At 46.3% G+C, this 12,900-nt stretch overlaps 1 protein-coding gene across 1 annotated transcript in view; it reads right to left on the reverse strand.

Moving 5' to 3' along the window:
* Window positions 1-6,761: 6,761 nt before the first annotated feature.
* SEC14L2 (SEC14 like lipid binding 2) overlaps window positions 6,762-12,900 on the reverse strand; it is a 38,405-nt gene continuing 32,266 nt past the window's right edge. Inside the window, exons 10-12 of the mRNA XM_033174897.1 lie at window positions 12,622-12,761; window positions 11,759-11,928; window positions 6,762-8,800 (exon numbers count right to left, since the gene is read on the reverse strand). Coding sequence (XP_033030788.1) covers window positions 8,652-8,800; window positions 11,759-11,928; window positions 12,622-12,761 — 459 coding nt within the window. The 3' untranslated portion in view covers window positions 6,762-8,651. The remainder of the gene's footprint in view (window positions 8,801-11,758; window positions 11,929-12,621; window positions 12,762-12,900) is intronic.

Raw genomic sequence — 12,900 nt, forward strand, 5'->3', positions numbered from 1 at the left:
ACAGATTAAAAACTTCCCTAAACTATCACTATCCCATCTTTCTTTCACCAAGGAGCTCAGACTTGCGCACATGCTTTCTCTCCCTCTCCACTTTATCCTCACAACAACCCCGTGAGGTATCTGAAGAAGTGTGCATGCACACGAAAGCTCATACCAAGAACAAACTTAGTTGGTCTCTAAGGTGCTACTGGAAGGATTTTTTATTTTTTGTTTTTTGTTTTGTTTTAGACTATGGCATACCAACACGGCTACCTACCTGTAACCGGTGAGGTAGGTTAGGGTTGAGAGACAGTTGACTGGCCCAAGGTCACCCTGGTTCATGTCTGGATATGGGTCTTCCAGGTCTTTGCTGTCACACTAGCCAGGGCTGATGTATACTGGCAGGTCAGCGTGTGGTGGTGGGGTGCAGGCTACAAGCAAAGAATAAATTAAGAATGGCAGACTATGAACTGAGAGGGACCACTGCTCGCTCGCCTTGAGTCCCAGTCACCATCTCTTAGCCTAGCTTACCTTGTTTATAATATGGAGCAGGGTCCAGCAGCCATTGAACCACCTTGAGTTTCCTTAGGACGTATAAATGCAATAAATAAAAATGAAACCAGGCACCTGCAGCTTTGACCACCCACAGAGCTATAATTTCCAACACCCTTAAAAAAACACCAACAGTCCTCGAGATTCTTTTGGGGGAGAAATACAGTACAGTAATGTGGTTTCAGGACACGGTGTGTTCGCAGCTTGAACAGAAATGAAACCCGGAAAAGGGCGTTGATATCTGAATCTCGTGATGAAGACGAGTCCGTTCAGACCACGAGATGGCGCGTTTGTTTACACTCTATCTAGCAGGGGATTAAATGGGGATTTGTTTTAGGCCGAGGCAGCTGTGTGGGAAATCCGAGCTGCCAACTTCTCCAGTTCACTTTAGGGCAGGAAACGAGTTTAGGGGCTCCCGGGTAGGCAGACACCACGCGTCTCTTTCTGCTCCCCAGAAGTAGCTGCCTGACGGTAGGGCCGATTGATTCATAATTGCTTATTCATGTCCATGTTTGACACCCTCCTCCCTTTCATTTCAGTTAAAAACTATCAGAATGGTTTCTAAAACAATTAGCAACCTAAAAAAAAATTATGAGTTAAAAAACAAAACAAAAAACCAACCCATGCAACAGCCTGACCACATAAACCTCCAAATCTGGAATCAAAATCTAACAGACGTCAGAAAATAAAAATGTTTTTTTCTAGCACCAAAACAGATTACAAACTCAGTTGTCACTTAGCAGATTTCCATAGCTGGGACAGCATTCTAGAAAAAGGCTGTCTCTGTCCAGTCAGTAATATGCTATCCTCAAGCGATCCTAACTCATAAAAAGATATCGGACGTGTTTGTAATTTTTAGGTATTAAGTGTACTTAAGGAGATCATAACTTGTTTGTTATGCCAGGAGCAAAACCTTATTGACCAGTTGCCCCTGATTCCCACAAAAAGCACGTGCCAGAATAGAGGCGTGGTATTCAATATATAACAGGTTCTCTCTTGTTTTTTTTGTGAAAGAGAGGAATTCCAGGTTTAGGCTAATTGTACACCAAGACCAAAGACAGGAATTGGCGCACGGTCCCTAAATTAGTTCTTCCGCCCTTAACAAAGATGGCTAACACACCAGGCGGAAATGCCTACTGTCCTATTTAGGTCTGCCTTTGAAAGTACAGGCTGGTGGGCACGTGATGTTGAGTGGCAACCAGAAAGGAGGATACAAAAATCTGTTCGCTTGCACGGTTCAAGGAGGAAAACAGAAATTGATTTTTTTTTTTAAAAAAAAAAAAAGGTATTTCCAGCACTTCCTATGCAAGATCCCTTTAAAACTGGAAATGCAAGGGACAGGGTTGCATGCAACCTGTCACTGAACTGTACAGATAATATGATCTCTCCTATTGAAAGGTACTTTGTTTTCGTCATGTGGTTTGTCAGAGGTTGGTTTGCTTGAAATCCACTTCTTTGCCTTCTTGGCTGTAAAAGTGGAGGTGCATGATTGCTGTCTCCAGCTTAAATTGATACAGGAATCACTACCTCCAAGCCCCGAAGCCGGTTAGATGCACAAAATTAATAGTAAAGAGCACATGCATGCATTTATATTTTTAAGAAATGAGTTTTATTAGTAAATATTTTGTTCAGGAACAATAAGCATAAAATAAAACATATTTGGACGTCAGAAACTTCACACATTTTCTCAATGGTGGGTAGACCAAGTCAAAGAGCAAATACTTCAGAACTAGGGTCTGCTTCCCCAGCTTGCTGCGAATGCCAACGCCCTTACCCCTTTGCCCCAAGCCCCACAACCTTTGAAAGGAGGGGGAGGCACTTGCTAAGATGCTGCATGAAGAGCCTCCCTCCCTCTGTTAAACCTCACTGGGGCAGCCTGCCATTCCTCATGCGTGATGACCACTTACATTTTTATGTATATAAGGGAGAAAGTGGGAAAGTGCCGTATTTTTCAGTGTATTGGACGCCCCTATGTATAGGGCACCCCTATATTTGGGGACCCCAAATTAAGAAAATGGGGGGAAATTGCCCTGACTTGTTGAAATTTGGGGGGGGGAGGATTGCCCAGAGGCTAACAGCCCCACGCGTCTAACAGGCTGCCTATCAGCTGTTCCCTCACGGCAATCGCTGAGGTTTTTTGGGGGGCAGAGTTGAGTTTTTTGGGGGGGCGGAGAGTGGTGAAGCTTTATTTTCAATTATTTTTTAGCAATTTCCGCCTTTCCCACAGAGCCTCCGTACAATATTATGCTCCTCCTCCCACTCTGCCCACCCTACAGGCAGAGGCTGCATGTGTGATCTGCTTTTTTTCTGCGCAGCGTCTTCGCGCTGCTCCATTTGTGCACGGGCGGCGCAACGTTACACAGGAGGAGAGCAAAGCGCAATGTTTTGCTGGTGTTAAAGGCGCAGGGGGGGATATTACTTCAATCGCCGCGCTCCTCCTGTGTAACGTTGCGCCGCCCGTGCACAAATGGAGCAGCGCAAAGATGCTGCGCAGAAAAAAAACGGACTGCCTGCTGCAGCCTCCCTCTCCACTGTAGGGCGGGCAGAGTGGGAGGAGGAAGCAGACTATGGAGGCCCCGCAGCTCGCCACTTCCAGGAGCTGCGACTGCTAGAGCAAGTTCCGTTATTTATTTATTTATAGATTTAATTGCTATATTCCGTGGATAAGACGACCCACATTTTTAGACCTAAAAAATTGGGTAAAAAAACTTATAGACAGAAAAATACGGTAATCCATCTTCAATATAGAGTGGTACTTCTGCCCAGGGGCGTAGCAAGGGGGGGGCGAGGGGGTCGGCGCGCCCCGGGTTCCATAATGGAGGGGGTGACAAATTATCAAGGAACAATTTTTTTTTGGAAATGCCTGCTCCGAAGGTCTTATCTTACTATACTAGGGATTATATACAGTATATTCTGGCGTATAAGACTACTTTTTAATCCAGGAAAATCTTCTCAAAAGTCGGGGGTCGTCTTATACGCCGGGTGGAAAATCTGTGGTTGAGTATATTTCAAACTCTGTATTTTAACTGGAAAAGTTGGGGGTCGTCTTATACGCCCAGTCGTGTTATACGCCGCAATATACGGTAGCTATATCTGAAATTTCATGCATATCGGTTAATATCTTGACCCTCCTCCACCAAAATAGCTGTTCACTTGGCTGTTTTCCTATGTCATGAAGGCTGAAATTTCAGTTCAGAGAACACTTTACTGTTCCCAACCCTAACCCTGTGGAAAGCCATCTAATTAGACTTCTATTTGATTTTGAGATGTTTTTAGGAGGTAATTTAATTATTGTTTGATTTTATACCAATGTTGTGTATCTGATGTTAGCCACCCTGAGCCCAACTTTGGCCGGGGAGGGTAGGATATAGTTTTTTTTAATTATTACTTGTTATTATTCCTTTGTAAGGAAATATTAAATAACGTAAAACAATTTTTGCGGGGGGGGGGATCAATGGGGGGGTTGACAAGAAATTTTCCGCACCGGGTACCACCTGACCTTCCCATGCCTGGGGGGGGGGGTTTGACCAAAAAAAAATTGCCCCCGGATACCAATTTACCTTGCTAGGCCCCTGCTTCTGCCTTTCCAGAATGCTCGGAAAAATCACATTTTCTATAAAACTTGCCATGCCGTGTCACTGGCTGAGCTACTGTGTGTCGACTTCCCAGCTGAAGCAATGCTCCAGACCAGCCTTTGCCAGCCCATCAGATGTTTTGAACTACAGCTTCCATCAGCTACAACTAGTTCAAAACATTTTTTTGGGGGGGGGGGTTCCCTAAAGTTGGCCAAGGCTGCTCCAACATCCCATGTACTCTACTTGAAATGAGAACCTAGAGGATGTTTCTAGCCTTTAGAAATCTTTAGCAGCTGCCAAGAGAAATGTTATTATCAGATCTTTGTGCTATACACCCACAAACAGAGGGTTTTGTTTTGTTTTTGAATTGCCTGTTGTGTAATTGGCAAATACGTGTATCACTAGTTCCCGAAAGCTCATGAATAGGGATGATTGTCTATTTTGGTTCCTCTTATTTCCTCATTTTCTTAAGCTGAGTTCTCCATATTTCCACATCCATTTGCATTTTTAATTTTAGCCCTCATGAGAATTCCTCAGTCTTTTAGAGCCTTTTACCACTAAATATATAACTGTTTGTGTGCAATTTTGCCTAATATACACAATTTTGTAAATCCACTTCCCCTCATATTTGTATGCCATTTTCACTAAGAGATTCATTTTGCACACATCGTGTGTGTGTGTATCTTTTGCACAAGTTACTTGACTGAAGACTTACATTACAAAATTCAGAGAAGTGCAAATTTCAAATTTCAAAGAATGGCTGTGTTTCCATTCTGGAAAATGCAGATTTGGTAGATACACCTTTAAAATATGAACTGAATTGCATTTCTCCCTCCTCCCCAACACATGTGGGCACTGTTCCCCATACTGTACAAGTTAGAGTTTCCTGGTTTTATGTGTTATGGTTTTAGTGCATTTTCAGGGGGGGGCAGAAATAAGTGCTAAAGCTACAGGGATTCCCTAAATCTGACTCCCTGTTATAAATATATTGGTAGTGACATGTAAGTAGCTGGGTAGCGAAAACGCAGATGGAAAATGCATTGTCTGGTTGGCAAATTGTGAACCTGCTCAACCGGTTTCTGCACCCTATGGATCTGCTTATGTTTCTATCTGGCTGGCATTTCTGAGTCCAGTGTTAATGTCAGCCAATTTAAACAACAGATTTTTAGTAGAATCATAGAGACAACAAGGGCAATCCAGTCCAACCCCCTGCCAAGCAGGAAACAGCATCAAAGCATTCCTGACAGACGGCTGTCAAGCCTCCGCTTAAAGACCACCAAAGGAGACTCCACCACACTCCTTGGCAGCAAATTCCACTGCCGAACAGCTCTCACTGTCAGGAAGTTCTTCCTAATGTTTAGGTGGAATCTTCTTTCTTGTAGTTTGAATCCATTGCCCTGTGTCCGCTTCTCTGGAGCGGCAGAAAACAACCTTTCACCCTCCTCTATATGACATCCTTTGATATATTTGAACATGGCTATCATATCACCCCTCAACCTTCTCTTCTCCAGGCTAAACATACCCAGCTCCCTAAGCCGTTCCTCATAAGGCATCGTTTCCAGGCCTTTGACCATTTTGGTTGCCCTCTTCTGGACACGTTCCAGCTTGTCAGTATCCTTCTTGAACTGTGGTGCCCAGAACTGGACACAGTATTCCAGGTGAGGTCTGACCAGATACAATGGTACTATCACTTCCCTTGATCTAGATGCTATACTCCTATTGATGCAGCCCAGAATTGCATTGGCTTTTAGTAGCGTCTGCTAAGCTTCCCACCTGGGAGACCAAGCAGTCGCATTGAGGCCGCCCCATCCGCTTAGAACAGTGGTCTTTAGTCTCTCCAAGCCCAACTTCGGCCACCCAGCTCAATTGGATTTATTGTATACACCTCTCTCTCCTCCTAAGCAAGAACATGGAAATAAGATAGCAGAAGGCAGCTGGTCATCTGTAACCAATAACTCATACCTGAGCTTGCATATTTTTTCTTCCCTGCCTGTTTATTTTTTCTTTTGTGCCATGTATGCATGTTTCTTCGTTTAAGATTGCAAGACAGAAAGTAAGAAATGCCTTTTTTTCAGTGATCTGTAAGCCATGATGGGAGACTTTCCCCCTTCCAGCTGACAAGTGGGATAAAAATTATTTCAGTAAATCAAGCAGCAGTTTTCTGGACTGTACCACTTTATGCTACATTTAGGGGAGTACACTTTTGAACATTCCACCCTCTATTTTCTTTTTCAAGAAAATACATGCCACCCGCCTCCCTCTGTTAACTTCCTTAGGCCAGATAAATAAGTCAACATAGGGAATGATTCCTCAGGAAGTTCTACACTATTGATTATATATTTTGTGGTTTTATATTTTGATTTTGTTCTGTGAACTGCCCTGAGACCTCCAGATATAGGAGAGTATATAAATTTTATGATGATGATGATTATACCCCACAAGCCCCACTGTAACAAATGACTCAAGTGCTGAACATGTGTTTGAGTTTGCTTGTTTTCCTCATCCTTCCTCATCCCTCTTTCCTTTCGTGATGCATCTTGTGCATGGGAAGCTTGCGGAACAGGGATTGTCTCATTCTTAATCAATCTTTTCTGCAAGGTCCTGTTTTGATTGCCTCCCCCACCCGGAAAACCCTACCATGAACAGACGTAGCCATGCATACCAACTCAGATGTTTATTAACATTTCTCATCTTCAAGGTAACCGAAAAACTGTAACTGAGGTGGGGGTGGGAGGGAGAGAATCAAAAGTGCTATGTTTCTGGACACTCTGGCCAAGACTTGGGTTTAGCTACGAGCCAATGGTGAATGTGTCCATCGGGAAAGTTTTATTTCCTTGGGCCTCCGTTTTCCCAGCGCTGACCACGCACTCAAGAATTTCGACAGAGATGTTCATAAGCAAAGAGATAGGCAGGGAAGAAGTGGCCTCTTCCTAAGCTTTTCCCTCCCTCTCTGAAAGTGTGTGGCAGGTACAACTTGAAACCCACTTGCTGAGCATAGACCCCACAACCCTGACCCCCCCAAAAAAACTAACTGAGGTGAGAACCTACCCTGTAAACTGCTTTTTTAAAAAAATGTGCAGGATTTTCAGATATTCAGGACCAACGTCATGCAGGCATTCAGGACCAATGTCATGCCCACCTCACCTGTTACAGGTGGATTTAAGGTGGATTTAAGGCAATCCATTAATAGAAGCAAGCATTGCGTGGAGAGAGCCACCACATCTTGCCCCCCCCCCCCAAATACATTTTTTGCTGAAACCTTGCCAGAGGTTGAGAGGTGCCTGCTGTTCTTGGGAACAGCCAGAACGAGGTGAGTGGAAAAGCGACGCCTTCCAGTACGCAGCTGGTGGCAGCCGCTTCCGACGGATGGGTCCAGGAATGGCTTTGTGCCCTTGTGGAATTCACTGCAGAGGGCAGTGATGGTCGGTAAACTAAGGTGGCTTTTTAAGGAAGCGGAGGGAGGCTTAAACACATCCACAGAGCAGGTGTGGCTAACCTGCGGCCCTGCAGATGCTGTTGGATTCCCAGCACCCACCAGCCCCATCTGGGAGCACTGCCGATGGTCAGGAATGATGGGAGTTGTAGTCCAGCAACATCTGGAGGGCTCCAGGTTCACTCTATAACAGCCAGAAAGGGATTTGTTATTTTGGTAAAAGACATACCAGAGCAGGGTCTTCAGCTGTTTTTTGTGGACTACAGTTCCCATCAACCCTGACCGCTGGTCCAGCTGGCTAGGGATGATGGGAGTTGTAGTCCAAAAAACAAAAACAGATGGCGACCCCAGTTTGGGGAATCCTTTACTAAAGGAATGTAGACGTGTTGGGTCAGGGCTGATGGGAGTTGTAGTTCAAAGCATCTGGAGGGCACTCAGTCTGATCCGGCAAGGAGTCCCGAAACTTCCTCCTGCTCTTTCAGCCCTATGCCTACTGCAGGGGTGGGGAAATTCTGCTCTGAGGGCCACAGGCGGCCCTCAGCCTAATTTCAGAAGCCACCTGCACGCAACCAGTTCAGACCTCTGGCATGAGCGATCTGTTGTGGTCCCAGCAGCCGGAGCGGGGGGAGGAGGAAGAGAAAGAAGCGGTGGGGGGAGAGAACGGGGGTAGCCCTGCCTACCACTGGTCCGTGGCCTGTGACCGATTAGCCTTGAGGAAATGCAGCCCCACAAGGGAAGGAAAAAAGGTTCACTAGGCCCACCGGGTCTCAGGCGCCATGTAAACACGGAGGCAGGGCTACAGAGCTTGAGAGACAGAGTGCAGCTCTCCTCTGCCCATTAGCGTTGCCAAATCAACCCCCACTACCCTAAAAAGAAGCTGGTGGTGGGCAACGTCCCACAGTAGGGACTGGAATAGACCAGTAGGTCGCCATATCCAACTGCAAAAATAATCCACTCCACTGCCCCAAATAAAATTCCCCCACCATCCTTGGGAATGTTCCTTCCACTCCTCTGCCCCATAAACCCAGCCCTCCCAAGGGGAAGAAGCGTTTTTAGGATTGCCGCCTTTGTTGGGGGGGGGGGTTGCAGGGTGGAGAGGAGAGAAAGCTCCATCAGGCGTGGTTAATCTTCAGCTCTTTCATCTGCTCCTCCACCTTCTGGAAGTCTTCTTCCACTTTCTTGTCCGGAAGTAGCACTTCGACTGAGTAACTGATTTTCTTGGCGTGGATGTAGCTGTACGTGTTGTCAAACCGCAGGACGTCTGCGTGGGCAGAGAAAAAGGGACAGCAAGTGTCATGTCAGGGCTGCCGTCGCCCCTTTCCGAAACCCCTGGGAGCCCAGAGTGCCACCGAGCAAGTGTGATAAAGGTGGGGAAGGACCCAATAGGGTGAAATGATGTGTGGGCGGTCTAGAATAAATTCTCCAACAATGCACTATTGTTGCATCAATGACGTATTGCAGAATACACACCAACCAACCCCTCCCCCACAGAGCACCACTTTGGAGGGTCCCCAAGACTAAATGCATGTAACTGCACTTGAAATCCACTATGTGCTCACATTGAAATTGAGATACTTCTAAGTGCAGTGTGGGGGTGGAAGGCAGTTGCGTTGCTTATGAAACTTCATGAATATTGCTATATATATATATATGCCTAGAACACTAGAGAGGGCCTTCTCTGTGGCTTTGCAAAGACTATGGAACTCCAGGGCCAAGGAAGGTCTAGCTTGTCCCCTCCCTAAAATATGTCCTTTGCCATATTTTATTCCAGTGAGCATTTGGCAAGTCAAGTTGTTAGGGTTTTGTTTGTTTGTTTTTTAGCTCCCTGAATTTATTGGTAAAGTTTTTAGGCTTCCTAGAATTACTGTAATGCTTATTTACCTGCCGGGTTTGACTGTTTAACTGCTTGATATTTTTACTGTTGCTTTATTTTTGCATTTTGTCTTAAGCTATTTGGAATTGCCTGTATTAAAACAGAAAGGCAGGACGTTTTGGCTCCGAACGCCACAAACCTGGGAGTGAGTGTTCCGGTTTGCAAGCATTCTTTGGAAGCCAAACATCTGACGTGGCTTCCGATTGGCTGCAGGAGCTTCCTGCAGCCAATCAGAAGCCGCGCTTTGGTTTCCGAATGTTTTGGAAGTCGAACGGACTTCCGGAACAGATTCCGTTCCACTTCCAAGGTATGAGTGTACTGAGCTCCACCCTAGCCGGAGGAAGGAAGCCTTTTGAACAGCCAAACTCTGTCCCTTTGCAGGGAGCGCGGCCGGCTCTACGATGAGGCAGAGTGAGGCTGCTGCCTCGGGCAGCTGGTAAAGACGGGACTACAGGTTTTCAGGCCTCCAGGACGTCAGAAGAGCCTCCTGGATCAGTCCAATGGCCAAACAGTGGCCAAACAGGTGGCCAAACATATGTATTTAGACTCTGCCTTTTCCCCTGATGGCACTCAAGGTGGAATGCAGATAAAAATAAGAACCACTGAAAACATAGAATAAATCACTGAAAAACAATTATACAGTGATAGAATTATATCTATATAGATAGCAACAGATATATATGTTGAAGCCTTACAAATATTTACAATAAAAACAGCTTGGCGCCAGTCCTTTCATTAAAAGCAGTCAGTTCCCCAAAGCCTGATGGTTACCTCTACCCTTGTAGAGGTATGGGAAACCCGCAAGCAGGGCCTGAGCGCTCTCCCCTCCAGGGTTTCCAACAACCGATATTCAGAAGCATTGCTGCCTCCAGCTGAGTGAGGAGGCAAAGCAGAGGTCACCACGGCCAGTATCCATCAGTGGCCTTCTCCTCCATGAATATGTCAAATCCTTTTTAAAAGCCTTTCAAGTCTGTGGCCATTACTGCCTCTGTGGCAGTGAGTTCCACAGTGAAAAAGAAGTCCTTTCTTTCATGTGACCTGAATCTCCCAACACTCGGCTTCAATACTGGGTGTCCACGAGTTCTTGTGCTATTGTGACAGAGGGAGAAAAACTTTCCTTTCTCTGTGCCATGCATCATTTCTATCGTATCACCTCATGCTTTCCTGAGGTATGGTTAAGGATATTGCCCCACCGCTAGGTGCTGAAGTAAGATTCAATTTCCCCCAAGGGAAGAAAGACTTTGAAAAGCAGAACAGAAAAGCAAGGCACGATGTCCTTCAGCCGCTAGATTTTTTTCCACAGAATAAAAACGCAACTTTAGGAATGGCCCAGTTTGCTGTTTTAGGAGCTAAACCTAAGTCAAGACATTGGTCACATGCACACCGTACGTTTATAGCAATAGGGTATCACTTTAAAACTGCGGTGGCTTCTCCCAAAGGATTCTGGGAGCTGTAGTTTGTTAAGGGTGCTAAGAGTTGTTAAGAGACCCTGTTCCCCCCACCCACCCCGCTTCATAGAGCTACAATTCTAGAGTGGTTTAGCAGCCAATCCCTCTCCACAGGGAATTGTAGCTCTTTGATGTCCGCCATCCCAGATAATTCTGTTGTTTTATACCTTTTCTAAACTGCTTTGAGGTTTTGTTACAATCAAGTGGTATATTAATCTTCTGAAATAAGTAAGAAAAACAGACAGTAGCCCAATACAATTAAAGTGTTTTACACACACACACACACACACACACACACACACACACACATTATGTACATACATAACATGTACATATTCTATATATATATACAGTGGTACCTTGGTACTTGAACGGCTTGGCTCCCGAACAAATTGGCTCCCGAACGCCGCAAACCCAGAAGTGAGTGTTCCAGTTTGCGAACATTTTTTGGAAGCCGAACGTCCGACGCAGCTTCCACAGCTTCCGACCGAGGGCAGGAAGCTAGTACAGCCAATCGGAAGCTGCGCCTTGGTTTCCAAACGGTTTCAGGAGTTGAACGGACTCCCGGAACGGATCAAGTTTGAGAACCAAGGTACCACTGTAATATAGTGTGTGTAATATTATCTGATTCCTGCATTGCAGGGGGTTGGACTAGATGACCCACAAGGTCCCTTCCAACTCTACAATTCTATGTAAGTACATGCTGCACAGAAATGATATGGGGGGGCTATATTGCATAAGAGCGTTATTACAGCGCATGATACATGCAGGGAGGCAGGTAAGAATTCCCCATGAAATTCTATGCAAAATAAACTACATCCCTCCAGATGAACACAAGTCCATTCAGGAAGGATGGGGGGGGGGAAGCTGGAAAGTGAGAGATCTGGGTACCACTTACAGATCCCTGGATCCGCACAGGTGATAGAGCCGTCTTCGGGCACCATGTGGGCGTTGTAGCGCTGGTTGGGATGCACTTCCTCCATTTCGCTGGCATGCTGGCGCGCCCCAACTTTGGTCTTCAGGTAGACGCCAAAGCCTATATCGGCCCCGTCCGACATGAACTGCCACCTATAAGCAGGGATATCAGAGGGGAGTGGGGAGACATGAAGGAATGTTAGGAGTTATGAGAAGCATTCATTCCTCTGCATTCTGAAGTGGTACAGTCTGTGCCCCATTTTGCTTGGCGATGGCCCCATCCCCTTGTCTAAAGTCCTCCAATGGTGTTTGTGCAGAGTGCATATTTTCCAGCAAAGGTCCCCTGCATCTTTTATTAAAAGCGTACCGCTGAACAATAATGGGATTAATGATGAAATAGCCTGTTGCCTTTTAATGTCAGTTCTCATTTGGGGAGGTGATGGCTGGGTTTGATTGCAGGACTGGAGTGTGTGCCCACCCACCCCCTTGCCCAAAGCTGCTGAACTCCAACTCCCATTGCCCCCAGCCAGCGTGGCCAGCGGTCAGGGATGATGGGAGTTGTAGTTCAGTGTGGGGGAGTGGCCAGAGCGTTCAATTAGGCCCTGGAAGGCCAGAAATCACATCCCCACCCATCCATGAAACCCACCAGGTGACCTTGGGCCACAGTCACTGACTCTGGGCCTAAGCTACCTGGCAGCATTGTCCTGTGGGTGAAATGGGGTGAGAGAACCGCACATCACCCTGAGCTCCTTGAAGGGTTGGCCAGGAAAATATTAAAACAGGTGCACTGCCAGAATTCCACTTTCCTCAGCTCACCGCCCACGGTTTGCTCTTGCCTCAGCTTACCTCAGGACGCAGCCCGGGAAGAGGATTTCGTATTCCAGCTGCTGCGAGGAGCCCCGATTCACTATCACCGAATGCTCATACTGCTGCTTCAGTTGGTCTCGCACGTAGTATTTCTTGGGGACTTCTCCACCATGGTTAAGCTGCGCACAAGACCACATCGACGATGAGACTGAGGCAGCGGCTGCTGAGACAACACCTGCTCAACGTCCCTTCCCTGCTGCTTGTCCTCTACACTCCCTATTCCCATCCATCGAGCTGAGAGAATGAAAGAGCTGCTTC

Source organism: Lacerta agilis, chromosome 17 (genome assembly GCF_009819535.1).
Source record: "Lacerta agilis isolate rLacAgi1 chromosome 17, rLacAgi1.pri, whole genome shotgun sequence".
Taxonomy (NCBI): Eukaryota; Metazoa; Chordata; class Lepidosauria; order Squamata; family Lacertidae; genus Lacerta; species Lacerta agilis.